The sequence below is a fragment of the Penicilliopsis zonata genome, assembly GCF_001890105.1.
Source record: "Penicilliopsis zonata CBS 506.65 unplaced genomic scaffold ASPZOscaffold_6, whole genome shotgun sequence".
NCBI lineage: Eukaryota > Fungi > Ascomycota > Eurotiomycetes > Eurotiales > Aspergillaceae > Penicilliopsis > Penicilliopsis zonata.
In genome coordinates this window covers 822,086-850,019 of record NW_019208916.1, presented here as the reverse complement: position 1 = coordinate 850,019, position 27,934 = coordinate 822,086, and the positions used below count along the sequence as shown (strand labels likewise).

The 27,934-nt window shown below is 49.7% G+C and overlaps 13 protein-coding genes across 13 annotated transcripts; 6 read left to right on the top strand and 7 right to left on the bottom strand.

Annotated features, from left to right (window-relative positions):
- Positions 1-94: 94 nt before the first annotated feature.
- Positions 95-958, bottom strand: ASPZODRAFT_141888 (hypothetical protein; the record flags this gene model as incomplete). Its single annotated transcript, XM_022724796.1, has 1 exon — positions 95-958. One exon carries the CDS (start codon positions 956-958, stop codon positions 95-97), a length of 864 nt encoding a protein of 287 aa, XP_022581642.1.
- Positions 959-2,203: 1,245 nt separating this feature from the next.
- On the top strand, positions 2,204-5,592 carry ASPZODRAFT_141887 (hypothetical protein; the record flags this gene model as incomplete). Its single annotated transcript, XM_022724795.1, has 4 exons — positions 2,204-2,752; positions 2,807-3,078; positions 3,130-3,969; positions 4,050-5,592. The coding sequence occupies 4 exons, from the start codon at positions 2,204-2,206 to the stop codon at positions 5,590-5,592; spliced, it is 3,204 nt and encodes a 1,067-aa protein (XP_022581641.1).
- Positions 5,593-5,729: 137 nt separating this feature from the next.
- On the bottom strand, positions 5,730-8,948 carry ASPZODRAFT_25206 (hypothetical protein). The gene is made up of 13 exons (XM_022727991.1): positions 8,910-8,948; positions 8,605-8,832; positions 8,490-8,541; positions 8,399-8,434; positions 8,121-8,343; positions 7,938-8,068; positions 7,743-7,888; positions 7,525-7,690; positions 7,384-7,478; positions 7,170-7,330; positions 6,988-7,119; positions 6,653-6,937; positions 5,730-6,582 (listed from the first exon to the last, which is right to left on the bottom strand). The coding sequence occupies exons 2-13, from the start codon at positions 8,690-8,692 to the stop codon at positions 6,142-6,144; spliced, it is 1,956 nt and encodes a 651-aa protein (XP_022581640.1). The 5' UTR covers positions 8,693-8,832; positions 8,910-8,948; the 3' UTR covers positions 5,730-6,141.
- A 178-nt stretch (positions 8,949-9,126) lies between these two features.
- ASPZODRAFT_132075 (hypothetical protein) lies at positions 9,127-10,310 on the bottom strand. The gene is made up of 3 exons (XM_022722929.1): positions 9,556-10,310; positions 9,293-9,489; positions 9,127-9,239 (listed from the first exon to the last, which is right to left on the bottom strand). The coding sequence occupies exons 1-3, from the start codon at positions 10,237-10,239 to the stop codon at positions 9,188-9,190; spliced, it is 933 nt and encodes a 310-aa protein (XP_022581639.1). The 5' UTR covers positions 10,240-10,310; the 3' UTR covers positions 9,127-9,187.
- Positions 10,311-10,685: 375 nt separating this feature from the next.
- ASPZODRAFT_1901209 (hypothetical protein) lies at positions 10,686-11,538 on the bottom strand. The gene is made up of 3 exons (XM_022727318.1): positions 11,522-11,538; positions 11,040-11,464; positions 10,686-10,863 (listed from the first exon to the last, which is right to left on the bottom strand). Exons 2-3 carry the CDS (start codon positions 11,405-11,407, stop codon positions 10,857-10,859), a joined length of 375 nt encoding a protein of 124 aa, XP_022581638.1. The 5' UTR covers positions 11,408-11,464; positions 11,522-11,538; the 3' UTR covers positions 10,686-10,856.
- Positions 11,539-11,771: 233 nt separating this feature from the next.
- On the bottom strand, positions 11,772-13,431 carry ASPZODRAFT_132074 (hypothetical protein). The gene is made up of 5 exons (XM_022722928.1): positions 13,024-13,431; positions 12,860-12,944; positions 12,607-12,771; positions 12,438-12,545; positions 11,772-12,366 (listed from the first exon to the last, which is right to left on the bottom strand). The coding sequence occupies exons 1-5, from the start codon at positions 13,284-13,286 to the stop codon at positions 12,214-12,216; spliced, it is 774 nt and encodes a 257-aa protein (XP_022581637.1). The 5' UTR covers positions 13,287-13,431; the 3' UTR covers positions 11,772-12,213.
- A 577-nt stretch (positions 13,432-14,008) lies between these two features.
- Positions 14,009-15,432, bottom strand: ASPZODRAFT_151680 (hypothetical protein; the record flags this gene model as incomplete). Its single annotated transcript, XM_022725757.1, has 2 exons — positions 14,009-15,306; positions 15,369-15,432. The coding sequence occupies 2 exons, from the start codon at positions 15,430-15,432 to the stop codon at positions 14,009-14,011; spliced, it is 1,362 nt and encodes a 453-aa protein (XP_022581636.1).
- A 1,295-nt stretch (positions 15,433-16,727) lies between these two features.
- On the top strand, positions 16,728-18,520 carry ASPZODRAFT_151679 (hypothetical protein; the record flags this gene model as incomplete). The annotated part of the gene is made up of 4 exons (XM_022725756.1): positions 16,728-16,786; positions 16,854-16,965; positions 17,128-18,282; positions 18,398-18,520. 4 exons carry the CDS (start codon positions 16,728-16,730, stop codon positions 18,518-18,520), a joined length of 1,449 nt encoding a protein of 482 aa, XP_022581635.1.
- A 320-nt stretch (positions 18,521-18,840) lies between these two features.
- Positions 18,841-20,266, top strand: ASPZODRAFT_132070 (hypothetical protein). Its single transcript, XM_022722926.1, has 4 exons — positions 18,841-19,083; positions 19,150-19,219; positions 19,294-19,735; positions 19,793-20,266. Exons 1-4 carry the CDS (start codon positions 18,887-18,889, stop codon positions 19,837-19,839), a joined length of 756 nt encoding a protein of 251 aa, XP_022581634.1. The 5' UTR covers positions 18,841-18,886; the 3' UTR covers positions 19,840-20,266.
- Positions 20,267-20,392: 126 nt separating this feature from the next.
- On the top strand, positions 20,393-21,936 carry ASPZODRAFT_132069 (hypothetical protein). Its single transcript, XM_022722925.1, has 6 exons — positions 20,393-20,538; positions 20,621-21,243; positions 21,317-21,485; positions 21,539-21,637; positions 21,695-21,750; positions 21,802-21,936. Exons 1-6 carry the CDS (start codon positions 20,452-20,454, stop codon positions 21,824-21,826), a joined length of 1,059 nt encoding a protein of 352 aa, XP_022581633.1. The 5' UTR covers positions 20,393-20,451; the 3' UTR covers positions 21,827-21,936.
- Positions 21,937-22,292: 356 nt separating this feature from the next.
- Positions 22,293-22,966, top strand: ASPZODRAFT_25200 (hypothetical protein; the record flags this gene model as incomplete). The annotated part of the gene is made up of 4 exons (XM_022727990.1): positions 22,293-22,342; positions 22,406-22,464; positions 22,565-22,705; positions 22,805-22,966. 4 exons carry the CDS (start codon positions 22,293-22,295, stop codon positions 22,885-22,887), a joined length of 333 nt encoding a protein of 110 aa, XP_022581632.1. The 3' UTR covers positions 22,888-22,966.
- Positions 22,803-23,865, bottom strand: ASPZODRAFT_116123 (hypothetical protein). The gene is made up of 3 exons (XM_022721132.1): positions 23,722-23,865; positions 23,181-23,645; positions 22,803-23,108 (listed from the first exon to the last, which is right to left on the bottom strand). The coding sequence occupies exons 1-3, from the start codon at positions 23,777-23,779 to the stop codon at positions 22,948-22,950; spliced, it is 684 nt and encodes a 227-aa protein (XP_022581631.1). The 5' UTR covers positions 23,780-23,865; the 3' UTR covers positions 22,803-22,947.
- A 133-nt stretch (positions 23,866-23,998) lies between these two features.
- ASPZODRAFT_166366 (hypothetical protein) lies at positions 23,999-27,919 on the top strand. The gene is made up of 5 exons (XM_022726755.1): positions 23,999-24,190; positions 24,263-24,287; positions 24,347-24,431; positions 24,493-26,846; positions 26,911-27,919. The coding sequence occupies exons 1-5, from the start codon at positions 24,110-24,112 to the stop codon at positions 27,507-27,509; spliced, it is 3,144 nt and encodes a 1,047-aa protein (XP_022581630.1). The 5' UTR covers positions 23,999-24,109; the 3' UTR covers positions 27,510-27,919.
- The last annotated feature ends 15 nt before the right edge of the window (positions 27,920-27,934 follow it).

Genomic DNA, 27,934 nt, shown 5'->3' with positions numbered 1-27,934 from the left:
CTCCCAGTAAATAGCTGATAGATGTTGGAGTCAATATATAGATTCGGGATATAGCTATTATACTTTATTATGAACCATTGCCAGCACCAACAGTCTAATCTTTCCCGCTGCGGTCGTAAAGAATTTTGGAATCGAAATCCGCGCGCTTTCTCCTTGGTCTGAGACCCAGCTCAGCCATCTGGCTCCAGATTCGATCGTACCGTTTCTGCCACCGTTTCTGGCGATCGATGGTTTCATCTTCCGTTGGCCGCCATTTGCTCTTCAGAATCCGCCGGATCGCTTCGGGCGACACTTTGAACTCGTCCGCCAGAGCCTCGGTCGTAAATTGGTTCGGAGCCGTGGCGTGAAGGTGTCTGATCCCGTCCATAGCGTCTGGAGACAGTTTTTTGGGCGGGTTCCACCCTTCCTTGAATTTGTCCTTGAGAGCTTCCTTCTGTATCTGCCAATGTTCTTTCTTCTTCTTCTTCTGATTAAAAATTATTTCCTGGCGATCTTTCTTTGGCAAATTTGCGTTGTTCGAGTTTCTGTTCGGAGCCCCGGCAGATTTTGTTACATCTTGACGTTGGCGATCTTTTCGTTTGCTCGGCTTGACTTTTCCAGCCGATTGATGTGCGACAGACACCGGCTGAGTCGACACATCACCAGTCTCCTCACTGTGTGGTTGTTCTGAGCCCGTCAAGTCAACGTAGGAAGAAGTGGCTGCCTCTCCAGTAGTTTCTGATAACTGCTGTTGAGTGTGGCTCGTGGCAAGAGGCTTCGACCCGTTCGAGAAAGGTATTCTTTGCGATGACGAAAAAGCCCGTGTATTCCTGCGACCTCTGCCGGAATTGGAAGACGTGTTTTGTAAAGCAAGAAGTCTTATGTAGGAGGGTTGACTGGATGCAATCTGTGCATAGAATACATTGCGCAACATCGAGGAAAGCGCTAATTTAGAAGACGAAGCGCACACTTGCGACATCTCGAGCGTCCGCCACCAGTCCGCTGATGGAATGTCTTTTTCGGATGGTCGAAGATCAAAAGGATCGGTCTTGCAGTTCTTGAAGATGAAGCCTCAAAATTTCCCGGCCAGGGAGTCGGGGACACCGCGGAGGCCACGTGACTGGTCATCTTAAGTTAGTGGCAAAGTGGATCCCCATCTCTATACGCCTACGGAGTATTATTATTGTTGTTGTTGTTGTTGTATCGAAAAGCTTCATCAGTGGATATGTCTGGACGTCCATTCTGCCTGGCTCAGTTCATGGTGAAATGAATTAGAGAGGATGGAAATTACTTCTTCTCTATCCGGAATGTATAATATAGAGTTGGGAACCTCGGTCTCCTGAGGCAACACTTGGGGGTCAGCCTCATTCCTAGTGATTGCAGATCAATCTTAATATCTTAGGAGGTACGGAGTAGGTAGTTACAGAGTATACTCCGTACTTAACCTTGCTATCTAATATTATTCTATATATATCCCACCTATAAGTCTTACTATCCTTGTATCTAGCTGAATCATAAGTATACTACATACATAGATAGGCCTCTGGGGTAGTGAAGTTATATGGGCACTAACTAACCAGTAGTTAAAGAATTGTCCCTCTTCGTTAACAATTAGTTAGCAGGACTGGACAGTCTGGACTTGGTGACTTTCACTAGTCAAGAGTGGCGCTGGTGTAGGTTCTTCCCCCTCCCGTTAATTGTGTGGAATGCAATAGATGCACCCACCAAGGAGCGTCTCCAGCTCTCCTCCATCCTGTGTTTACCTCCTTCATTCTGCTTCAACTCGCCACTTTCGCTACACTTTGATCCACTGTCTCTCCTTTTACCGCTACTACACTTCGCCGTCGCTCTTTGACTTCAATTAGTCTGTGATTTTTATCCTTCCTGGTGGCCAGCTGCAAGTTTCCCGCCTCTGTTGGGTTTCTCTCGCCCGTTGCCCGAAGAACCACTGTCTCCGCCTTATCTGCTCGTCTCCAACACGGACGTAATCCTCCCCAACCGCGTGACGCTCGCATCGCTGGCGGTTTGTTGGTGGCTTTTTAGAGGATAAAGAGAATGATCTAGGAATTCGAGGTGCTATCGCTATCTGATCAGTCCGAGAAAAAAGGATCTGTTCGTCGGTTCATAGACCAATGCGCCCAACGCGTGGAAGGAATAGAAGCTCTGGACTCGCAGAGCGCCCGTGAACTACCGTCTCTTAGTCTTTTCATCTCGCCTGGAGGGGATGGCAAACAATCCGGCGGGCCCAAAGAGCAGAATCGCCGTACCCGGTGCGTCCCTCAGGATCACGCCGTCTAACTCGCCCGTCTCGAGGCCGCCCGCACGATCGCCCGGCAAACAATCACTTCACCAATCCAACCTTGCCCTTCAGACGGTCATCGGCACTACCACGACATCCCCGAATGGCTTCTCGAGCCATGACGAAAGCAGATCGTTTGCCTTTTGTGCGGGGTCCGCAGCAGTGCTGGCGGAACTGGACGATGACGGTCAAGTCACCCAGCGATTCTTCAGAGCGCGACCGTCGGCGCCCTGTATCAACCCCGTCGCGTCGTTTTACAATCCATCCGCTCCGGCTACTCCCGATACGAGAGCTAGGGCTGCATCGACTCTAAAACCCAATGGCTTTGGGCCGTCTTACAACGGCTCCCCGTCTAATGACTGGTCCTCGGAAAGTCCCTCCAACAGCCCGCGCGCATTTTCCTCCAGGGAACGTATAAAGGCAGTGACCAGTGTCTCAATCAGTCCGAATGGCCGGTTTCTTGGCCTGGGAGAGGTACGTTCTGCAGGTACCGTGGACAATTGATCGAGTTCCAAACTAACCGCCCAGACCGGATACAATCCCAGAGTTCTTATTTTCTCCACGGCAAAGGACTCCCCATCCGATGTGCCGTTGACCATTCTAAACGAACACACGTTTGGTGTCCGCTGTCTAGCATTCAGCCCTACATCGCAGTATTTAGCGACGCTCGGAGATCTCAATGATGGCTTTCTGTTTATATGGTCTGTCAGCCTCAAAACTGGAGCTGCAAGGCTTCATTCGACGAACAAATGCACTGCTTTCATTCGTGACATGTGTTGGATGGGACAGGCGCTGATAACGTAAGAGTTTTCACATTTCCAGAATACGAATACTGACCAACTACCTTCAAGGGTTGGTGTGCGACATGTCAAGGTGTGGAGGCTCCCAGAAGTGCGGCCCGCATCGCCAGTCAAGAATCGCTTGAACGCAGACCTCACAGCTGCTTCTCCCGGTGCCGCACCAAAGGCACTTTCTGGGAGGAACTGCCTTCTGGGCTCTCTTGGGGACCAGGTTTTCACCTGCGCAGCAAGCATCTCCCAGTCAGAAGCGGTCATTGGCACCGAGGCTGGTGCATTGTGTTATATTGACGATCTAGGAGGTGGTCAAAAGCTGTGTCTAGCAAAGTACATGGACTTTGGTATTACTTCGTTGACTGTGGATCTGGACGACGCCTCAGTCTGGATCGGCGGTAAGGGCCGAAGGATGGTCAAAATGACCTTTGAGCAGATACGCGAGCCAGTCCCCTCGGCGCCCTCTCCAGTCCCAGGATTGTCGGAAAGGAGCTTAGGGGAGCAGAAAGCCAAGGGCCCGGCAATATCGTGTATCGGCTTTCTTTCCTCTCATCTGGTCACCATCGACTCTACACGTGAAATACGTATCTATCCTGTGGATAAACTAGATGATGAAAGCGAAGATGATCAATCAGAAACATCCATGCCTGCGCACAAAGACCCCGTCTTGGGCATCACCGCATTGAATTCCCCCAATGAACTCAACGCCGACTTCTTCACCTGGTCTTCCGGAGGTTCTATCAACTTTTGGAACACAGATGGAAAATGTCGAAAGTCCGAAAGGGTTGAGCTTGAGCAAGTTCCGGGGTCAGACGATGATGTCTCCAATGAGTTGAAAGTGGTGCGGACAACTGAACAAATGGACTTTTTTGTGTCAGGTGATAGGTTTGGTGTGCTAAGGTAGTGTGCCCCCCCCTGATTTGATACATTAAAACTCGTTCCAAGCGTTCCTTTGTTAACTGATGTATTTTTTTTTTCAGGGTTCTCTCTGCATACCCGTGGCAGTGTATAACTGAAGTGCGAGCTCATGGAGGGGAAATCACGGATATAGCCATCCAGACAGGCCTGGATACTTGTCTTGTGGCTAGCTCCGGTCGAGATCGCATGGTACAGCTATTCGAACGCAGTGAAAGTGGCCTCGAGCTGATCCAAACTATGGACGATCATGTCGGCGCGGTCGGTCAACTCATGTTCATAAATGACGGGGAGAAGCTTCTCTCTTGTTCGGCTGATCGTACAGTGTTGATTCGAGACCGTGTCACCCGCGAGGTTGACGGTGAGACCGTGGTCGCCTACCTCATCTCCAAAGTCATCCGGCTGAAAGCATCACCGGCGTCAATGGCATTAGCTCCGAATGATACGGACATCTTGGTGATCTCAACGGTAGATCGCTGTATACATAAATTTGATATGGTCTCAGGGCGTCCAGTTCACTCTTTCCGAGCCTCTGACCCTGATTCGACGGATACCGTCGTCATGGCCTCGCTCACTGTGGCCCCTGAGATCCCCGGCCAAAGCCCCCCGTTGCTGATTGGCGTGTCCACCACAGACAAATCAGTTCGTGTGTATGACTTTGACCGCGACACGCTTCTTACGGGGGAATTTGGACACACAGAAGGCGTCAGTGCAGTGCTACTTCTGGACAATCAAAGTTCGAGCTCTGAACTACCTCTAAAGCGCATACTTATCAGCGCCGGTATGGATGGGGTTGTCATGATCTGGAATCTCTCAGTTCAGCCACACAGCGTTCAAGATCCAACGGCAACCAGTGGGCAACCGGACGAGGACACCCCCGGGAAAGAATTGACGGCTACGAAGCCTCCTCTTCGTCGAATCCTATCACGGACTGAACTTTCCAGTTTCCAACGGCAAGAGGGCTTCACAGCCAGCCCGACCCCTGTTCGTGATCAATCTCCACCCATACGGCGAAAGCTGTCTAAAATTTCCCTTGTACCACCTTCACTCAAAAGTACGGGTGCAATTCCTGCAATTCCGACGACGCCTTCTTTGGTCAATCGTCGATCCCCTACCACCCTTACTCCCTTTGATCGGAACGGCAGGCCAGCGTCTCCAGTGAGCCCTAGGCACACACCATCTACCCGAAGGCAGAATGGCGGACATCCAAACGGACATCGGTCGTCCTTTGACCTCCGTTCTCGCAATAAAAACTCCGGGAAAAGCGAGTTTGGGAGCCTGAACATGTCCACAGAGCAAGTCTGCCGTACCCTCCGCGCGTACCGAAAGAAGCTAAACGGGTGCGACGATCACCTTGAGGCTGCGCAGGAACTTGAACGAGAATTGGGTCTCACGCTACGAATCTTGGCCGCTCGAAGCAAGAAGGCCGATGACAGCGCTGAAACCGAGACAGACAGTAGTGGTAGGGAGAGTGACAGGCTTTCCATCCCGTCGATCACTACACCAAAGTCGACGCATCTCCCTCGACGCATCCCGTCGACGCCCAATCTAAGCCAGAAACACCCGCGGAGGGTGTCCAGAAGTCGCTCCCTAGACGATGAAGGGTAATGTGGACGAAGTATATCCGTCTTCTTACTATATCATTTCGCTCCTTTGACTTGAACCTCTTTTTTTTCATAGAATGCTTGCAGGCCTCGCAACCCGTGGAGTAGGAGTTCTCCCCAGTGCAGTTGCGTGGCGCATTTAGTTTCTACCATGGTGATACTTTACAGGTGATCTTTTTCTTTTTCCTTTTCTTTTCTGCATCTGTTACTGGGTCTTGAGTTTGTTTTTTACTCCAATGACGAGGGGGGCAGTTCGTCATGCATCCGGACAAGGAGTTTGATTCTTGATTTGTCTTTGTCTCCATATAAGCGCGCTTCTTTCTTTTAATCTTTTTTTCCTTTTCAAGAGACTTTCTCTTTCTCTCTCGCTCTCGCTTCCTTTCTCTTCGTTTATTTTCCTGTTTTGTTTTAATATTCGAAAGTGATACCCACATTAACACCATAGGCGTTCGTTGTATAACCACAGCCGGACGCCTTTTTTTAAAAAAACATTTCGGTCTAATGCATTCGAAGAAATCTTTTCCATTTCCGTCACACTAGTCGATCACCCCATCTAGATCAATTTGGTCATTCTATTACGTAGCAACCGTCCCAGAGAGGTTCCGGGGCGTCTACTCAAATCGGCCAGCGAGATGGCTTTCTGCACCCAGCGTTTCCAATCCTCGTCTGCTGCCGCAATATACAGGTCCACGGCATGGTTGAATGCCATGGCTGCCATCCACTCGAGCTCTTCGTCGGGGTAATAAAAGTCGACGAGGGGTTGCGGTTGATTGCGATCCGCGAGAGAGAGGGCTTGGTCAATGGCATACTCCGCTAGTGAATCGTGTATTCCTGTTTTGTCTGCGGATTCGTCTTCTCGTCTATCTCCCTGTGAAGCATCCTGTGAAGGGATCATGGCTAGTTGAAATAGACAGCGGAGATGTCGGGGAAGGCACGCTTGTAGTGAGGAAGTGAGGTAGGGTGACTGCCGAGGATGGATGGATTGGACAATGGACTAAACTAGTCAGTTGACTCTTTCAAACGGGTAGATTTCACACAAAATCTCTCTCTATATATATACATACCCTCATCCCCCTCAATGCTTCCTTGACTGGCACGGCAGGAGACAGGATCACGTCTACGAATATCTGGCTCAGGTTATCGTCCACGAGGGGCTTGGCCTCGTCGATCAGGAAGACGAGAGTATCCCACTGTCCGAGACGGGAGGCGGCCTCGAAGTCAAATAAGATCATGGCTCTGTACTTTCGAATCCAGTCTTGATGCGTCCCTTCGTCGCAGGTTTGGAGATGGCTGTGGATGCCATTTCGGAACCGTTGCACGCAGACTCGGATCTCATGGTTGTATCGTTCCTATCCCTTTTCAGTCGGCTATATACTGCGGAGAGGTATATCACACTCACCTGGGAATATGCATCCTCCAAGCATACTTGAGACACCAAAGCTACTGCATGCACAAAATCACGAGCCAGGTAGATTTGTGACGGTACTGCGCTGTCCGAGGACCGGATACTCTGTTCATACAGCTTTGCGAACTGCCTCGATCAGGATTATTCCTATACCACGCACAGGAACGGGAACGGACCTTGGTAGATTTCTTGATGAGCTGTATTGAAGATTTAAAGGCTTTGGACAACAACAAGCGGATGGCCAGGTAGTAGCTGTCGTGTGCAATTCCCTGAAGATCTTCGAGTGAAAATAATATATTATCACCCACATCAGACAAGCCTTTAGCACGTTCAAGTACTTGATCTCATGAGCACTTGATTAAATAGAAACAGTTTTTAACAACACCTTACCAATGTCTAATATACGGCAGGTTTGTTCCACAAGCTCTGCGCTATTTGTACTATTGACATCTTCGAGTTGGTGGGTGAGGCTTTGGATTGAAAATCTAGTATGAAACTCAGTTTAGATTCTCACTGGGAATGGTCACATACCGAACTATTTCTCTAATGCTTTCATCACTGAACTCTGTAACAATATCTTCAATTATATCAATGGAGGCTTTCATTCTGTTCGACTGATAAGCTGCCACTGCGCAAGAAAGCAAGTATGGAACCCCGGCGGCGCCGTGCTCTTTTAAAGATTCAAGGCAGGTATGCTCTGCTTCCAAGATCAGCAAATCCCCTAATGCAGGTTATGTCAGTCACCTTACCTCGACTCATGTCATTGTCTAGCAAGGCCAGTTTGTAGATCAAATGGACTGTCAGTGGATGGGATTTGCATTCATCAGATATCTGGCTTAGTATTCGTCTCGCCGTAGAGATATCCGAGAGCTGTACGGCGCAAGACAACTGTTTCCTGCCACTCATTAGTATACATAATCGAAATCTAATGTGTAACTAACTACCTCTCAAATTTGCCTTTGTTGCCCGCTGTGCAGCTTTGAAAGATGGGATGATCCACAACATGATGGCACCATTTTTCGGCCTCCGAGATACTATTTTGAGATACCAGGGAATCGACCTTTCTCCAGATAAGCTGTTATAGGAGTCAGTGTAGAGTTTCCATGTAGAGTTTACTGTAGGCGTACAATCAGTGCAGCATGAGTAGCCTCCTGACTCAATCTTCCCTGCCATCTCTGGCCCAGTTTAACAGTAGTATCGAATAGAATCTCCGAGCCGGTCTCAAGCGCAGGTGACGAGTTAGTCAAGATCCAAACGAGCGCAATGAAAGCTTGTTCTAGCAATGTTTGGACCTGCAGCGGCACGAGACGTAGAAGCAGTTCCTGGAGAACTCTCGAAGAGAGTTCGGGACTGGGGATGTATGAGACGAGGTTTCCCACGATGCTATTAGAACAGAACAACAGACCTTGAGTGACTTAGTTTCAGGATATGGTAGTTCAGCCTACAAGACATTATCAGAAACGGGTGATCTAGTGCATGAAGGAGAGCAACCCCACAGTTTGAGATTGTTATCTGTGAGCTCAATAGCTTGTACGACAACCTGTAGATCTTGATAACCATCGGTTAATATCAACTCACAGTAGTCGGGACAAGTCGTTAGGTAGCACTCACCGTCGTAATACCGGTGAAGGTCTGGGGTTGCTTCTTTGCTCTGCGCATCGAGTCGATGGACCAGAGCTAAAAGATGAGGAGCCTCCATGTCCAAAGCGCATATGCTTTGGATGTATGTCTTTGAGCTGGCTTCAGGAACAATTATCAGATGCAGGTCTCAAATGAGGTTGAGAGACTAAAGATTGGAAGCGGGAGGTTTTGCCGACTGAGGCAGTCACATGGTTCTATCTAGAACAGGCCAAGAGTTTCATTACATTTGAGTCCTTGATATATGACAGTCCAGCTTTGCTATCACATCGGCTTACAATTGCCGAAAAAGATTGTTCCAAGCACAGGTAGCCAAGGTGCCTAGGATAAGAATATAGATATAGAAGAGGTATCATTTTATTTCGTAAAGCTTTCGTGGAGAAAATTCTAGGTATGGTACAATCTGCTCCGACGACGAGATGGATAGTTACCCAGTCGTAGGACGGAGAAAGAGTTGGTAATTCAAGAGACCAAAGAAAAGGGAAAAAAGAAATATGGACCTGTGACAAACCAACACCATAAACATCACATAAATCTTAAATAACATCGTCTGATTTCAGTATTTTTGTCTCCGTATTGGTAGGAAATTTCCTACAATAAGAGAAGGTCTGAACAGGGGTTTAGCTCTAGTTCAAGCAGGAAGAGACCAAGAGCTTCTTACATATTGTGGTTATCTCGTCGGATCGTAAATGAAAAACAGCATTGGATGCCATCTGTATTCGAAGTGGCGTTGGGATTTTTCAAGGTACAGCTGGTGAGCATTGCTTTCTGGGTGCTGTCGAAGGCGATTGCGCCAAATTTTTCCCAGTAGCTCACCAGCTGGTCCTCGACTATGATCTCGTGAAGGGCGAGTTTACCCTTGAGGAGACGGTAGATGTTAGCACGATAAGCATGCAGTCCCAAGGGAGTTTTTCCATGACATACATCTCTGAAGGATTCGATCGGAACATCGATCAACTGGGCCATTTCCTTGTTGCCGCGGAAGATCTCGCCCGTTCTTCTCCAGCAACATGCGGGGATGGCCATGCTGGCGAAAACGCGGTCATATTCCATCAGGCTTCGCTCGAACCACATCTCCACAAGAATGAGTTCGACATCAGTCAGACTCTGCATGCGCTCCCTGAACTTGGGACGGAACCTGTCGAGCTGCCGCAGAATCTTCTGTCGAGATGCCTGCTGCATGTTTTTCTCCATGTACTGGTTTAGTCTGGCATAGCCTTTGACGTAATTGAACGGCTTTAGTAACCCTGCATCGTACTTGGCTTTGAGGAGTTTGTTCATCCGCTCCTCTGGAGGGGCGGAGCCGGAGGGGTCTGCCGCAGTCATATAGTACGTTTCTCTAGCCTTGTCATTTCCTACCGCCGCAGTCGGGCGGTGTGTGGCGTCTCCCTGGATATTGTGATTCTGAGCTGATACCGAGGGTTGTGGTTGTTGCAGCATCGCCGAGTTGGGTCCATTCAACGTAGTCATGGAGGCCATCAAGCCAGGATCGTAGATTCCTCGAATCGCTTCATCGTTTTGAAACATTGCTCCATCGTCCAGTAGGCTGTTGCTGAGAAAGTCGCCTAGGAGATTGTATTCGTTGGTGACCTCTGGCGCGTTGAACATGTATGACGGATGGAGAGAATGCATGTCTTGGAACTGGCTCTGTCCTCCGAACCATTCATTATACCCAAGCACTGTGTTCCCGTGTGTTAGTCTCAGTGGCGGTAAAATGCACGGCAAGACTCCCGGTAGCTTACGCTGCTGAGAGCTCGCACCAAGCCCCTGGCCAGGGGAAGAGGCAACCGCCCCGTGCTGGGTGGAGGAGGAGGAGGATGATGATGATGTAGGGTTCACAGACGAATGGGGTAGGCCAAGGGTGCCGTCGGGGAGGATTGGCTGGCCAGCAGCAGCAGCAGCATCCTGGAGATCAACATTCTGAGGCATACCTTGAACGTTTGAAAAATCATTGCTCGACGAGGCTTCGTCGTCGGCGGCAGAAAGCTCCTGTTCGCTTCGAGACCGCTTCGAGGATTCCCTCGGCTCGTCATGGCACAAGTGACCGATGTTCCGCTTTATACATCGTGTACAAGGGCGTTCCTAGAATATATCAGCAACTAGCCATCTGCGCAGAAAAGCCTTCTTCCCCCCCTCCCCATGGAACGAATGTTTTGCACGACGTTTCACGAAGAAGGGGATGGTGGGGCCAAGAAATTGGGCAACATGTCGTACCGAATCGCAAGTCATATGCTGTCCCACGTCAGTGTATTGGTCTCGGTCAACGTAGAGAATCGAGCGAAAGAGAGAGAGGGAGAGGGAGAAATGCCATCAGAGAAGGCTTAACAGGGATATATATGTTTTTTTGGTAAATTGTAGTCGTGCAAAGAGAGAAAAAGGAAGACCATAGAGAGAAAGAGGCGGCTTACCGAACGTCGGCAGTAGACGCATGCTGCAAGCATGGCAATCGAGTCAGCAACGTGCTCTTCCAAATGTCGCCGGCGCTTCCCCTGATATGCAGTTCCGCTGGAGTACCATCCCTGCAGCATGCAGAGCGGAAGAACGATCGCTTACCATGATTCACCTTGCGGCGCTTCTTGGGGCTCGCGTGCGCCGCGGTGGCAGTACTGTCCGATTTGGGCGTTGGCGATAGCTGACTGTTCGCCTTTGAGCCCGACTCCTTCGTAGCGCTCTCTCCTTCCGATATGCTAGCCTTCATGTTGTCCGCATGTCCATTGCTGGGCCGATCATCCGAGGGTGTCGTTTTCGCTTGTTTTGCCGCACTGCTCTCAGTCATCGATCGCTGAGCGTTTGCCGACTGCGCAGGGCCCAGGTCGTTGCCGTCGCAGAAGGAAGCACAACAGAAGCAGTTGTGTGGCCAACTGCAGACATGGACCAAACGGGGTCGCGCTGCAAGGAGCAACAAACACTGCTTTTCGGCTTGAGGTTGAGTCGCATGAGCAGGTTACGTGCAGCCGAGCGATAAGTGAAGCGGAGTAAGTCGGAGGGGCCCCCCGGAAAGGCCTGCTTAGTCATGCGCTTGAATTATCTGGGCTGACACTGGATGTGACGGCATCAGACAACGTTGAATCATGCTATGCATTAGTTATTATTACTATTGGTCTAGATTAATAATAGTGATACAAGTACTGGGAAATTAGCAGCATTACTAAGATCCCCTGAATAAATAGTTATCTCTAGTGATTAGACTAACACATATCTACAGACGCTTCCAGGAAGGTTCATAGAATTATCGAAGACAGGCTTGTATCTGCAGAGTGCTACTCTGGAGGCTTCTTTTGGAGTGTCGCACTTAGCAAGCTATTCCAATTCACACGACCATCCTGTTTGTAAATGCCGTATTCTATGCTCAGCTGTTACGGCAGCAACGACGTTTGCATTCATACCTGTGGACGCCAGAGCCGGATCGTTTCCCGTAGGCCTGGAAGGGGTCGAAGCTAGTTCAATTGTTTCATTGTCATCATTGCGATGTACTATGGCGGTCTCTCGGAACTGTATCCTTGGACTGTTGTATCGCTGTTTTGTAATGCGAGGTTCAAAGTTGATCTGAAATGTCTCATGAGACTCAAACAACGAAGCCGTTCAGCCTTCAGACGCCGAGAATAGGCTCAGCGCTGCCTGCGACCGAGTGATCGCGTCACTGAGGCCATCGAGAGGGGCGGTATTGGTTTGCAGTGATTGCAGATGGCCATTGATTTGTTTGAGCAGATTGAGAACGTCGGCATCGGCGTCAAGCTAGAAATCATAAAACACATCAGTATATATTCCAAGTGCAAGCTGATTGCGATAAATCTTCGCACACATACGTCTGATAGGTCAGCCAGGAGGTCTTTGGTCTCGGAAAATTTGACTTCTGTCCGACCAGACGGCTGACCTGGAGGCAGACTGCCAAGCTGCTGGATTATCGGATGTTCCTGGAAGATGACGGTCAGTATATAGAGTAAATAGGCCGTAAGAGTTCGTAATACGACTCACATTTTTCAGTTGTCTCTTCCTTTCCGTCTCCGCTGCCTTGGCATTCTTCCTCAATTCCTCCAGCTGCTTGTTCTCCCTAGCCAACAGGGCCTCCTCTTTTGCAATCTGAGCCTTAAGCAGATCAATACTATCAGTCACGGTACCAAGGTGATCCTCTAATGATCGCTGCCCGTTCACTTCTGTCAGCATTCAGTGAAACCAGCCCACTGCCGAGGGAAGATGGGGGGGGGGGGAAGAAATGCAATAAACGCACATGCTCATCCAACGCGGTCTCATACTCAAAGTTCGATTCTTTCGTCGCGGGAGGAAACGGAATTCGAGTCAACCGTCTACCAAGACTAAAACGGAACTGTCAGCAGGACGTTCTACATTCATCCCCCCCCTTTTTTTTTCATTCGGAATGAATGGAGAACACACTTTCTGACTACCGCCTGGACAGCCGCCTGCGCCTCGATGCGTTTCCGCTCATTGCCATGTCGCACAATCACTGGTCGTTCGAGCGTGCGGAAGATATCGCGGACTTTCTCCTGCGCCGGCTCAGGCAGCGTCGTCCATTTGGACTTTATCGTCCGCTCAGGGACGTTTCGGACCTGCGGTTTGAGGAACGCAAATCGCTTCGAGCTCGAGGTGTCGGGGCTCTGGTCTTGGGGTTGCTCGGCGCGTTTTCGTTTGGGCGGCATTTTGGAGAGAATGGGTGGTACTGAGACTTGATTGCTAAAAAGACGAAGACGAAGAAATGAAAATAAATAAATAAACAAATAAAGAAATGATAGATAACACAACTGAGAAGAATTCCCCCAAGTATAGTGTGTTGGTTGGCTGGTGTATGCGCGAAGGAATGGACGCGCTTCCGCGGCGCTGGCCTCGCCTTATCACATGTTAGTCATTCTTCTAATCCCGCCCACTCTCTCTGATCGTCTGGCCTCCGCCGCAGAAGAGGGGACCACCAGGAACAAATACACTACATAAATCATAGATTAAGATGGGGATTTGTTACATTTTTGATTATACTATCTGATGGCATTTATGCGTCGTGGTATATACACAAGCTGGTGAAGGTGGTAGAGACAAGTAGAGCTACCAGAGCTCTACGGGTCGTAGACAACATGCAGGGAGTTGGTTATAAATACAAAGGAGGCAGTCGTCTAGCGGCCCCCGAGGCGTTGTCGGCGTCATCGTTAGTATTCAAAATAGATCTCATTAAGAACACGGCTCGAAAGTCATGCTGTGCTCATCAGCTCAAGCAATCAAACATTATTCAAGAAGTTAGTGCTTTCCCGGCCGGCGGTAGAAACCCGACTGGCTGGGTGGTGGGTATACGACATATCGCATTATGAAACGTTATTGAAGTCGTGTTCTGGATATCATGATCCGATTCCCCGCGACAAGGGGGAGGGGGGAGCTATCGTGGCATGACCAAGCCGTTCATCGATTTGAGCTCCGCGAGTTGTGACCGGAGAATCTCGTTTCCTTGAAGCACCTCTTCCAGCCAGTCGGCAGCTTGGGTGAGCATGGCGCTCTTGCTGAATCCACCACCTCGTAAGCTGGGAACGAGCTGGCACAGATCATCAAAGCCTTGCCGGATCAGATTCCTTCGCTTCTGTTCCGAGAGAATGTGGTTTGTCCGTTTTTGCTCTTCGCTCAGGTTCTCTCGTACCGCCTTTGCCGGCGGCAATTTAGGTCTCCTGGTCGCATCTGTCGGTGTGCGCACAGACTTGGTAGGCCCGGAGCCTTTGGATCTTTTGGATTTTGGTCTTGACGAATCCCCATCTGAGCTGTCGTCTTCCTCTTCCTTGACTAAAACCCTTAGTCGTTTCTTTGGGGGAGAAGGGTCCTCCGTGCTGACCCGGGGCCTCGTCTTGAAGCCGTTGGACTGGAGGTCGGGTGTCGGTGGCACCCTTTGGGCATTCTCGGCACCAAGGATCCTCTCCGGGCTGGGGGCTCGTGTGTTTGCCGTACTGCTCTGACGTTCGAACCAATCCATATTGCTGAACAGCTCCTTCGTCCGGTCCTCCTCATTTGGTTGGTCAGGAGGGGCGACATACCCTTGGTCCATAAAGCTGATGTCGGAGCCCCAGTGAAGTGCACGCGGTTTTGTCGTACTTTGCTGTTCGAGTGGAATAGCTTGATGGATATCAAATCGCATATCTGTAGTGTGAAATCCCACCGGTACGCGTGGACGCGCTGACTGAGGGGTAGAATCCTTGAGTACAGGACGGTTTTCAGGTTGTGCAGACTTCCCAACCCCATTCTGCCTATAATGCTGGTCGTTGGCGTCTATGATTCCCTGGCTAGGAAGTGTTTGATGCTGAAAGGCAGGCCCAAAATCGGCTCCATTTATGCCTTGATGATAAAGCATCGACGCGGCTGCGAGAATATCGGAGCTTGTACCCATAGTATTGGACAATAACCCAAAGTTGCTTTTCTCGAGATTCGGCGGCGCAAAGGTGGGCTGGGGGAGTGACGTTGTCGACCCTTCAAACGTGGGTGGCAGTTCGTCCGACCATTCGAGGTTGAAGACCCCCAGGGATTTGTTCTGTTGCCTGCCCAGCCAAAAGTCACCCATATCCAACTGGTTCGAGTTCATCGTAGTGAAAAAGGTGTCGAGCATGCTCGACTCGTTATCGTCGAGAAGCGCCGGTCCGGGAGGTGGCGCCGGGGCGGGTTCAAAGGGAGTATCCATCGATGAGAGAAAGGCATCTAAATCGCGAACACTGTGAGACAAAGACCAACAGCCACACATCCAGATTTGCAAGACTTACACCCAAACGGGCCAGGCTGAGGCGAGGAGCGTCCCCCGCGGACTTCAGCGTGACGCATATCCATCATCGCGCGCTCTCTCGATCTTGAAAAGCTGGTTGACACTCAGACAAAAGCCTATTCCAATGCCGTTGGCTTGCGCGCACCGAGATAAAGGCGACCATGCCTTGCCCATGTAGAGTCGTGGTTCAATCCGGGGAGAGAGAAATCGCCGTACAAGCCGTGTCCGTTGTGAGGGGCGTGGATCGTCTGTCGCCTTTTGTGTTTCCCCCACAGGCAACAACTCTGGATCGCGCAGGCGATTTGTGTTCTTGGACGGCAAGAATAGGAAATCTGGAGCAGGTCCAGAGACAGTACCGTGGATAGTATAGACCTGGCGGAAGACCTGGCTGGGTGCCTGCTACCTCAGGTCACTCGGTCTGACTTTCTATCATTCGCCAATATGTAATATGGCGCACTGCATGGGCTTCCGTCGGTCCTGGGAGTCGATCACATGCAAATTTTCGGCCTGGTCGCGTGACGTAACAGGGTTACCGTAATTACGCTCCCGGCCCGGCGGCAGCCTTGGCCTGCAGCGTAATACTGCTGTATTGCCGCCGTCCGGCGTCCCTGCCTAACGTAGTAACCAAATGCCAGGGAAACTACGGAGCAAGTGCCAGATCTGCCGGAGGCTTTTCCTCCCTGTCCTTGCGAGGAGCCCACTAATTGTCTTCTTCCCCCCGGGTTGTTGGCTTCTACTGCACGAAATTTGGCCTCAATCTAATAGACTTTCATTCACACCCCGCATTTGGGCCCGTTGAAGGTATTCCTCCGGTCCTGCCGGGGGTGCTGGGCATAGTTAGTGGGCGGCCTGCTACCTAGGCTAGTCAACAATCTGACGGCAGATCGCCAACATCGCCATTCGAATCCCTAGTCCTTGCCCCTGAGCTAGTCTCTACTCGACCTTTTATCCTAGGAGGAGAGGGGCACACCTGGAGCCGGCGTGGTGCTATTTCGATCCATTTGAGTTCGGACCGAGGTCGAAAAAGGGGACGACGACGTTAGATCGGAATCTGCTGCTCCGGAGTAGATGTGCAGTTGGTCTGTGAGGCAGCGAGTGGCATGGATAACTAAGTAGTCAATAGATGGGTACGTTACTACGTACGCATCCTACTAATGCTCCGTGGCATCCCTCTGCGACGTTTTTGTGCGACGTGCGACGTGTTACGGAGAGGAAGGAAGATTGGTCTCTGCAGCCATTGTTCCTTCTATTCTGTACCACATCCTGGGACTCTTACATTTGGTTTTGTCTGACAAGCCCTTGACAGGATGTTGAACCGCGTGGTTGATGCTTGCCACGAGACATGAGAGCAGCCGGCATCATGGCCCATTCAAGCCTTCTTACGCAGAAGAGGAACTCCAATTATCACTTGGTCAAACCGTATGGACCGCTCTCCTTGTATGGATGGACCTCATTCGCAGTACTGATAAATATGGGGACTCTGTAGTATTGTACGAGCTTTCGCACTGGGTTACCTATCCTCAACCGTCCCCAGGATTATTCCCTTCACAAGGCGCCTTAGGGATAAGAATATTAGCTGGCAGCAGAAACTCCGAGAGGTACGTGGTATTATTATCATTGCGGTACTGTTCTAGAAGCGTTTTCGGCCCCTCAACTTGCAGAATGGAGACGCGTCCCGACTTCCCTGGACCACGCCTGCTGCGTTATCTAATAACTTCCCCCTGTCTTCAGACTAGCGCGTTGGCTAACATGCATGGAAGTTGATTCGAATACTTACATACGCTTTGCGCCTCAATGGCTTCCCAACTGCTTGTGCTACCCTGGTGGGGGGCTCAGCAATCTTGCCTGTGCTCTGGCGAAATTGGTGTGATAGAGCTCCTCCAAGCAGCAGGAAACTTGTTTCCGTAAATTCGGACCGTTTGGTCCGGTTTACTTCTTCCCTTCTGTCCTCCTTGATCGCTTTTCAGTTGTTGAACAAGAAGTCACCTCGTCTACATGACCCCCATAGCGGATTAAGTAGGCAAAATGCGTCTGCTGCTGACGTTCAATCCGAGGTTATCGAAGCTCCTCAATTTGCGGGCAGAACGCTGGATCTTACCCTGTTTACCGTGGTCAGAGCAGTCGATGTGATTTCTTGTCTTGCCTGGGCACACTGGTGTCACCGGCGTAAGACTCAGAAGCGATGGACGTTTATAGAAGCCGTCCTTCCAGAACTCTCCGATGCGGGTGTTTTTGCTGCAAGCTCCGCGGTAGTAATGTGGGCTTGGTTCTACTTGCCCGACAGGCTGCCAAACTCGTATGCGAAATGGATTGGTGAGGTTGCTAGAGTGGATATGCGCCTTATTGAAGCCCTTCGACGTGCCCGAGAGGGAATCTTTGTCTACGGAAAGGATACTGGCCAGGCCCCTCTTCTTGAATCAATGTGCAAGGACTATGGTTGGCCTGTTGAATGGGGCGACCCGGTGAAGACAATTCCTATTCCCTGCGAAATGGTACACATGGGCTGCGGTCCAAGCTGTGAACGACATGCAGTCTTTCGTTTTGCCACAACCTTTGCCTTTGCTTGTGCAACATATATTCCTCTTCAGATTGTATTTCGTCTCAGAGGCAAGAAGTCACTTTCTACTTTCACCGGGGCTGTCAAGGACGCGGTGCGGTCTTCTTCGTTCCTAGCCGCATTTGTGAGCATCTTCTACTACTCTGTGTGCCTTGCTCGGACTAGAGTCGGCCCTAAGATTTTGGACTCGAAGATAGTCACTCCGATGATGTGGGACTCTGGCCTCTGCGTCGGAGCTGGATGCCTCATGTGTGGATGGAGCATATTGGCTGAGAGTGCCCGAAAGAGGCAAGAAATATCACTCTTTGTGGCACCCAGGGCGGCTGCAACAATTCTTCCAAGAGTGTATGAGAAAAAGGTATGGTTTACTCTCCTCTTCTCTAATTCTACCTGTCCTACCCTCCATGTTTCTTCCATCAACCTTCATGGTGAGTCATGCAAAACAAGTTTCTCTAACTCAATATTTTGTGTAGTACCTGTATCGAGAGCGTGCCGCCTTTGCAATTGCCGCCGCTATACTTATGACTACCCTGCAAGAACGACCTTCTATGGTGCGCGGTGTATTTGGCAAAATCTGCAGCCGAATCCTGAGCTGATTTTACTACCTTGGAGATAAGTGTGATCGAGGAGCGATCAGTTTCAATCCAGTACGGTATCAAGCTGCAGTTAACAGTATGTATTATTAGGACATGTATGTTACCTAGAGGCGATTTCTAATTCTAACACATTTTCTTACCATTATATAAGAAGGAACTGCGTAAATAAGGCTATTCAAATATATATCTCATCAGATATCTGTTGCAGTTGTATTTACTGCGCTCATCCATGATGTGGTTGTGATTTTTGACTCGTATGTTGCCAAGACATCATGTGATCGATGGCTTCTCTCAATGTCATCTCGACTCTCCAGTGTCATGCCGGAGCTTTACCACATACGAAATGACATTCAATTCAATTCAACAATGATAAACCGATTGTGCCCTTTAAGGGGCAGTTTCCTTCTGCAAAAGCCCATAGCTTTCCCCCCGGCACACCTCCCCACGAGGAGATTCGGGTGCGCACATAGATATTTCTCACGAAACGCCGTGTTTTTCCAGCAAAATGGCTCGTCTGCGCCATTCAATACGGTGCAATCCCAAAAGCGGAACCAATCCGCATTGTGAGAAGCCCTTTGAAATACACAAGGACTATCTTGGTGACTTTCAAAATCCTGACATGGGCATAGGTATTATACCATTAGCATCATAGTTGGTACCGTTGCGCTGGCGTATGGTTCCGTGCCCCTCTACAAGATGGTATTTACTATTTCTAACCCCTCATTTTTTGCGGAATTTGAAGAGCTTGAACTAACCGAGCTCTTCTTTCAAAGATTTGCCAACAGACCGGCTGGAACGGTCAACCTGTGGCCACTCATCTCGTCGGAGACGGCGATACAGCGAGCCGCGTGACGCCTGTGACGGATTCTCGTCGTCTTCGAATCACCTTCAATGGCTCGGTCTCTGATGTCCTCCCCTGGAAGTTTACACCTCAGCAACGTGAAGTGCGTGTTCTTCCGGGAGAGACCGCACTAGCGTTCTACACTGCGACAAACAAGGGCCCTGCGGACATAATTGGCGTGGCGACTTATAGTGTAACCCCGGGGCAGGTCGCTCCGTATTTCAGCAAAATCCAATGTTTTTGTTTTGAAGAACAGAAACTCAATGCTGGAGAAACAGTGGATATGCCGGTGTTCTTCTTCATCGACCCGGACTTTGTCAAGGATCCTGCCATGAAAGGGATCGATACCATTACTCTTTCTTACACATTTTTCAGTAAGAGATTATCTATTTCTCAGTATGAGGCATATATACTAATGCTTGGCGTTATAGAAGCACGTTACGATGATAATGGCGTCCTAAAGCCGATAGGGCAATAACATGGCAGCTGCTGCATTGATGACGGGACCAATTGAGCCTCAAACACATCAAGCTATCTGAAGATGGGACTCAGTAAGCGTGGAGCTAGCTCTTGATTCGCTGTGCTGCGGTTTCCCAATAAACTGTGGTTGAGAAACAACCTTAATGAACCTCTCTGGTCTGAATATTGTGCCCATTTGCCAAAGAGTATTCTGTCAGACAGAAGCCCTTGAGCGTCTCCAGAGGACCGCGAATGTCTTCTTCGAGTCATTCTCCTCTCTGCAAACCGGGAGCCTATGGAATATGTCCATCGATGTCTGAAACTTGGGCTTCTTCTGTCCCATCCTGTTATCTCTGATTTCAAACGTGCACAGAATCTGTAAAAATAGTGTATTCATACGATCTTTCTTCTCTTATAAAACAAATGTTCAAATATCAGCATATGAAAACTACCATGTCTCTCATAGTTACTCTGTAGATGCGGGCTCTAGATCCGTGCACGGGCCATCAATTAATCGCGTCGAGCGTCCGCCAACGCGTCGTGAGGTTCGATCCGCGATGACGCTCCCTTCAAAAAACCACAGCTTCGAGGAACAGGACCAGCTTCATTCCCAACATTCAGGTTATCGAAAATGGCTCTCTTAGTCGATAAGTTACGACCTCGGTCGCTCGATAGTTTGAGTTACCACCATGACCTTTCTGCACGGTTGAAATCCCTTGTAAGAGCCTGTCCACAGCCGCCTGTACTGCAGTGCACAGATTTTGATCACCTAAATCTTACTATTTGGTTTTTATATCCAGGCTCAAAGCGGAGACTTTCCTCATCTGCTTGTTTACGGTCCTTCTGGTGCCGGCAAGAAAACGCGAATCATTGCGACACTGAAGGAACTGTACGGGCCGGGAGTCGAGAAGATCAAGATTGATGCCCGAGTATTTCAGACGACTAGCAACCGCAAACTGGAATTTAACATTGTCGCTTCGGTCTATCACCTCGAAATTACGCCCTCCGACGTTGGCACGTACGATCGGGTGGTTGTCCAGGAACTGCTCAAAGAGGTCGCGCAAACCCAGCAGGTTGACCTGTCCGCCAAGCAGCGCTTCAAGGTCGTGGTGATCAACGAGGCAGATCACTTGACGCGTGATGCTCAGGCCGCGCTGAGAAGGACAATGGAGAAATACAGTCCGAATCTCCGCCTGATTCTGCTAGCAAACAGCACTTCGAACATCATTGCTCCTATTCGCTCACGAACCCTGCTGGTCAGGGTTTCTGCACCCACGGAAAATGAGATCTGCTCGGTTCTCACGAATGCGGGGAAGCGAGAAGGGTGGCCGGAAGCAGAGGGGCTCAATAAGCGGATAGCCAAGGAGAGTGGCCGGAATCTACGCCGAGCGTTGCTCATGTTCGAAGCCATTTACGCCCAGAAGTACGTTTGCATGCCCCTGATGCGACATGCAGACTAACATGGTTCCTTTCTCTCTCTCTTTCTCTATTTACAGTGAACGAGTTACAGACACAACACCGATCCCACCACCGGACTGGGAAGCCCTCATCTCGATCACGGCGGACGAAATCCTCGCGGAGCGATCTCCGGCACGACTCTTGCAGGTCCGCGCTCGGTTATACGATTTGCTTACTCACTGTATTCCACCTACCACGATCCTCAAGGTACAGTTGCTCGAACGGAGATCTGGTGTTGTGTTGCTAATCTCCTTTTGCAGACATTGACCTTTAAGCTCATTGTGAAAGTCGACGATGCCCTGAAATCGGACGTCATCAAGTGGTCGGCGTTTTACGAGCACAGAATCAAGCAAGGGAGTGTAAGATCACTGTGCCACATGAACCCGTATAAGTGCCATTCCTGATATTCTCTGTAGAAAGTGATCTTCCATCTCGAAGCCTTCGTTGCCAAGTTCATGCGGATCTATGAGAGGTTTGTTTCCTTGCCCCGGTGCAATTTGATCAACTGCTAACTATTCCATAGTTACTTAATGGGCATGGACTTCTAGTTTTAGAATAATGAACGAGTAATGAGTGTATATTATTGATTCCATCTATATACCAAAAAAAGTTCAGGCACCTTCTGGGTACTTTCAATGCACTTTATGAAGCATCGGCCTTCATGTAGACGTTGAATAATATAGAATTTAGATAGGTACAACATTAGCAACAATCAATTAATGGAAACATCAAACATGGTAACAGCTAGGATTGGATGTAACGAAATTTACCTTGCCTTCTAAATGGCGATTCGTTCATAGTAACCATGACAGCTCCATATTCTCCAGAGTGTCAAAACCGAATCTGGAAATCAGGGAGCCACCGAGTGCAACTACGTCATCATTCTCATTCGCCATGAAGGTTTACATTTAAAATCGTCTCATTTAAAATCGTCTCTTCACCTCTTCCCACAACAAGATAACTTACTAGCTTAAAATCAAAACGATCAAATACTCGGTTTTTACATCCAAGACCATGTCTGATAGCAATTTAGTGGATATGGAGCCCGGCGGCGAAAGCACCCAGTACGTTTGTTCTCTTAGCTTTCTTGTCTAGCGATGAGAGCCCTGCTGATATGGTAATTCTAGATACGAATCTATTCGGACAGTGACCGTTACGCCGAAAAAAGAAACCGGGCAGTTGGGTAGTATGTACCCCAGTCGTCCTTTGCCTTTACAGTGTTGGATTGAGTGGCGCCAGTGAAGAAAAAAACAAATAACAACATAGGCTGACATTCTGGCAAATAGTGGGCAGCCCGCATACGAAGAGCGAGATGAGCAGGTTCTGGGAAGGGGATAGCACAGATACGAAGCCTGAGACCGACGACGAAGAGTGGGCACGGCAGCAGAACTTCGGTGGCTTCACGGGGCAATTCCGTGGACAGAAAGGTAAATGGGACAGAATATATGAATAAAAAAGATCCTTTTCTATTACACTCGTGACTCGAGATGGAATAAAAGAACACGATAAGCTGATAATGTACATAGATCGAACTGCCGACGATGACGCTGCCGCGGCGAGGGCGAGGAGACAACAGGGGTACGGTCCCGGGTCAGACGTCGGGGCATAGACGCCTACTCAGAAGAAGATGATGATGGAGAAAAGTTGAGCATGAAGGCGGTCGAGAGCACTATTGCGAAGGGGGCACGCTGGAGGCTGTCGTCTTGGAAGCCGCGGTCGGTAGAGGCGGGCTTCGGCGTGGTCGTTTGAGGCTCTCCAATGTCACCCCGTCGCCAAGTTTCGTCAGTCCAACCACCGGGGGATCGTCTTTATTCACGAACTCCCACATTCCTAGTAGTAAATTTGTTAATAACCAGACCATGACATTTTTTTCCCTCTTTCATCTTCCCAGCAAGGACGTACCAGGGAGCTTGTGGCCAGCCAGTCGAAATGCTTCCCGAGCAATCTTTTCGTGAATTTTACCCTTAATCTCGAAGACGACTCTGCTCACAGAGATCCGGGCCGCCCAGTAGTCGAATTTTCCCTTGCCTTTACCCATACGCTGTTCATTGCCCTTGGTGTAAACGCCGATGTTGGCGCTCACCCGCTTGTAAAGAGCATATTTCATGCCTCGTAGCCGTTTGCGAATCGTTTCCTCCGCGACTTTGAGCTGCGCAGCCGATACGCGGCGGTCGTGGTCTTTCATGCGTAAGCCATAATCACCCCAGACAACAGTCGTACCCCGGGAAGAGCCCCCTGTGGCAAGACTTGGCCGGCCCTTTGGCGACTTTGACCTCTCCGCGAACTTAGGCGTCAGCCAATCGAAGGCAGGGGATGTCGTAGAGAAGCACCGCGAGATCGGAAGTGTGATTGATGCTGGCCGTACGTCTGTTTCGGTGGTGGTCAGTTACTCGATGTCTCTGAAAAAAAAATTTCGAGGCCACACGGGATTCACAGAGCATACAAAACGGTCTCAAGAGGCCTAATTGCGATCCTCCAAACATTTTCAGCTGCAGGCCCATCTTGTCGTTGGCGCTGGTTCACACGGATTCAGAGCAGCGCTGCACCTTGAATCTGCGTTGGTCCTCCAGGCTCTGGCTGCCGGCCTATCTGGACGTCCGATCTGCCGTATTCCCGAAGAGGCATAAGGGCTGCGCACGTGCCTCGGTGGCTCGAGATTATGTAAGCACTTTCGGTCGCGTCGCCAGGCGCGTCTGCCTGTCTAGCGTGCTGCATATTGACGGCCGATGTCATCACGCTCCAAGGAGAAATCATTCAGATTGTCGCTCATCCTGTACTTCAGAGTCCAGACAAGCCATCCCAGAGCCATGCGCTGTATGCTCTGATTCATTATGCCTGCAGATATTCGAAGCTTTTTCGGCGGCAAGCCTGCCCAAAGCTCTCCAGCTGCCAAAGCTCCCGCCAAAAAAGAGGTATGGATGGCAATGCCTCGCAGGCAATTCATCGAAATGAGCTTCATTTTTTTATACTAAGATATGACTTAGGATGTTTCTACTGCCCGCAAGCGAAGTACGTCGTCTTGGAATTTCCTCTCCATATAAGTAATCTTTTATCTGATCGTCATACAGGGAGCAGGAAGGTCGTGGATGACAGCGATGACGAAGATGTCGAGAAAAAGCCCCCCACACCCAAGTCGAAACCTGCGAAGAAAGAGTATGCGCACTCCCCTTTGACTGATATTCGTGCCCCATAGTTACTAATTATATTTGTTAAGGCCGGAGCCCCCGAAGGGAGAAATAACCTCAACGTCGGATTACTTTGCCTCTAGCAAGAAGAAAAGAGGAAGACCGTCCAAGGCCAAGGAAAACACAGAAACAGACCCGGAGATAGCTAATGGCACGGCGTCAAAGAATGAAATCATCGAAAAATCAACAAACGCCAAGGGGCCACAGGAGCGTCCTTCGAAGTCAACTGGCAGATCAGCTACTACTGTCTTGGAAGATGAAAAACTAGGTGGAGATGATATCTTCGCGTCCGAGTATGTCAAAGCTGGTAAAGGTGATGATGAGTATGTGGAGGGAAACGATGGCGAAAGCGATTCCGATGAGCTTATCGTGAAGCCAGCTGCTCCCGCACGTACTCGGTCGCGGAAGAAATCAAAAGCCTCGGTGTCTGACTCTGACGATGACGTTGTGATGGAAGATCTATCAAAGCTTTCAAAACCAAAGAAACCTGCGACATTGAAGCGCAAGTCTGAGGCAATTCTTGAAAACGACGAAGAGCAAGATGCTGAGGCCAAGAAGCCGGCTCCGCGTGTGAAGACGGCCTCGCCAGCAAAGAAACAGAAGAAAGCTCCTACAGTGGATAAACCCGAAAGCAAGGAGATTCAGGATATCTTCGATAGTATACCGACTGTCAAGGCTCCTTCGCCGCCTCCATCAGACGGGACTAAGAAAAAGTTCAACTTCGCTGCACAAGCACAGCGCTCACGCACTCCACCGATGGGGGGAAGTAAAGAGATGCCAGTTGGTGCGGAGAATTGTCTTGCCGGATTGACGTTTGTCTTCACCGGCGTCCTTGAGACATTAGGACGGGAAGAGGGACAATCTCTCGTGAAACAGTACGGCGGCAAAGTGACGGGTGCTCCAAGCTCCAGAACTAGCTATGTTGTCCTGGGAAGCGATGCTGGCCCCAAAAAGCTAAAGACGATCCAGGATAACAAAATTAAAACCATTAACGAAGATGGTCTATTCGAGTTGATCCGTAGGCTACCAGCCAATGGTGGCGATGGCAAGGCAGCTGAGAAATATGAAGCGAAACAAAAGGCCGAGCAGGAGAAGATTAGACAGATGGCTGCTGAGATTGAGGAAGAAGAGAAGAAAAGGAAGAAGCAGGCTGCTCCTGCTGTCAAAGAGGCGGCCCCCTCGGGTTCCCAATCTGTGTCGACTCCTCCAAACCCTACAATCGATGACCGCCTATGGACTACGAAATATGCGCCCACTTCCCTGAACATGATCTGTGGAAACAAAGGTCCTGTCGAAAAACTACAGGCTTGGCTCCGCGACTGGCGAAAGAACGCAAAAGCCAACTTCAAAAAGCCCGGCAAGGATGGCTCAGGAATTTATCGTTCCGTTATGATCCATGGCCCTCCTGGCATTGGAAAAACCACTGCCGCGCACCTGATTGCCAACCTTGAGGGTTACGACGTCGTGGAGACCAACGCCAGTGACACGCGAAGCAAGAAACTGGTAGAGAACGGTCTTCTCGGTGTTTTGGATACTACATCCTTGTCAGGATACTTCTCAGGCACTGGAAAGAAAATAGACAGTGAGAAGAAGAATCTTGTGCTCATCATGGATGAGGTCGATGGCATGTCGGCTGGCGATCGAGGTGGTGTTGGAGCCCTGGCCGCGATTGCTAAGAAGACGCAGATTCCCCTAATTCTCATTTGTAACGAGCGAAGACTTCCTAAAATGAAGCCTTTTGACAACATTACTTATGAGCTCCCGTTCCGGCGGCCAACTGCAGAGCAGATTCGTGCCAGGCTATCTACAATTTGTTTCCGGGAAGGATTGAAGATTCCTCCACAGGTCTTGGACAGCTTGATTGAAGGCACCCATGCTGATATTCGTCAAGTAATCAACATGCTGTCCACTGTTAAATTAGACCAGAAGAACTTGGATTATGAAAAGGGGAAGGAGATGTCCAAGGCGTGGGAGAAACATATCATTCTCAAGCCATGGGACATTGTTGGCAAGATTCTTAGTGCCCAAATGTTCTCGCCCAGCTCGAAAGCGACATTGAACGACAAGTCTGAGCTCTACTTTAACGACCATGAGTTTAGTTATCTGATGCTCCAGGAGAACTACCTCAAAACGAACCCTGCTCTGGCGGCGAATTATCAGGGCAAAGAGCGGAAGCTGAAGCTGCTGGAACTTGCTGACAACGCAGCTTCGAGCATCAGCGACGGAGATCTTGTTGACCGAATGATCCATGGTACTCAGCAGCAGTGGAGCTTGATGCCGACACACGCGATGTTCAGTTTTGTACGACCGGCTAGCTTTATGTATGGAAACATGATGGAACGACCTGGTTTCACCAGTTGGTTAGGACAGAACAGCAAGCAAGGTAAGTTTCCCCCAGTCTTTCGTCAACACTTCTATGTGCCTCAAGCTCACATCTTTGCCTTCAGGAAAACTTTGGCGATATGTCAAGGAAATCCAAGGACACATGCGTCTTCGAGCGACAGGGGATCGCGACGAGATCAGACAGCAATACATTCCTTGCCTGTGGGATCAGATAGTCCGCAAATTGATGGACGAAGGCAAAGAGGGAGTTGGCAGCATTATTGATTTCATGGACAGCTACTTCCTTACGAGAGAGGATTGGGATGCCCTGGTCGAACTAGGTCTCGGTCCTATGGATCAGTCCGTGGTCAAACTAGAGACTCAGACCAAGGCAGCCTTTACTCGTGTGTATAATCAACGCTCACATCCCTTGCCATTTGTGAAGGCCAGCAATGTCATCGCGCCGAAAAACACGGCGAAAGAGAAGCCTGATCTCGAAGACGCAATTGACGAATCGGACGACGAGGTCGTGGAAGAAGATACCAAAGAAGAAGACGACTCGGAGGAGCTCGATCTGAAGAAAGACAAGTACGTCAGCGTACCGAAGAAAAAGGGGGCTGCTGGCAAGGCCAAGAAGGCCAAAAAGGCCGACGATGGCGCCGACGACGATGCAGAAGAGAAACCGAAGAAAGCTAGAGGTCGCAAACCGAAAGCCAAAGCCTGAACTTCCTCGAACCCACCAACCATCCGGGCCTTTCACACCGATAGGCTATCTCGACGGCTTCTGTATAGCTCCAGCACTGGTTACTGGTCAATATTGCACTATTATATGAATACTTGGATGAATAATGTCGCATTCAAAGTCAATCAATGTATTATTATCGGACTACATAAGGAAAGTGCTCGTTAATTAGGTTAAATGACTCAATGCCACCCAGTAGATCCCTAGAAATATCAATAGACCTTAGACTTGTCATCCAATCTGTCCATAACAATATTCCATAGGAAGTTCACACTGCACTGAGCCAACTGGCGTTCTGTTTTGGTGTCCGCCAACCAACAGGGCGGAGATGAGACCGCCACTTGAACGCTCGGCTTCCCCTCGCTCAGCCTGCAAAGCGTCCGCAGCTTCTCAGCTTTAGCTACGCC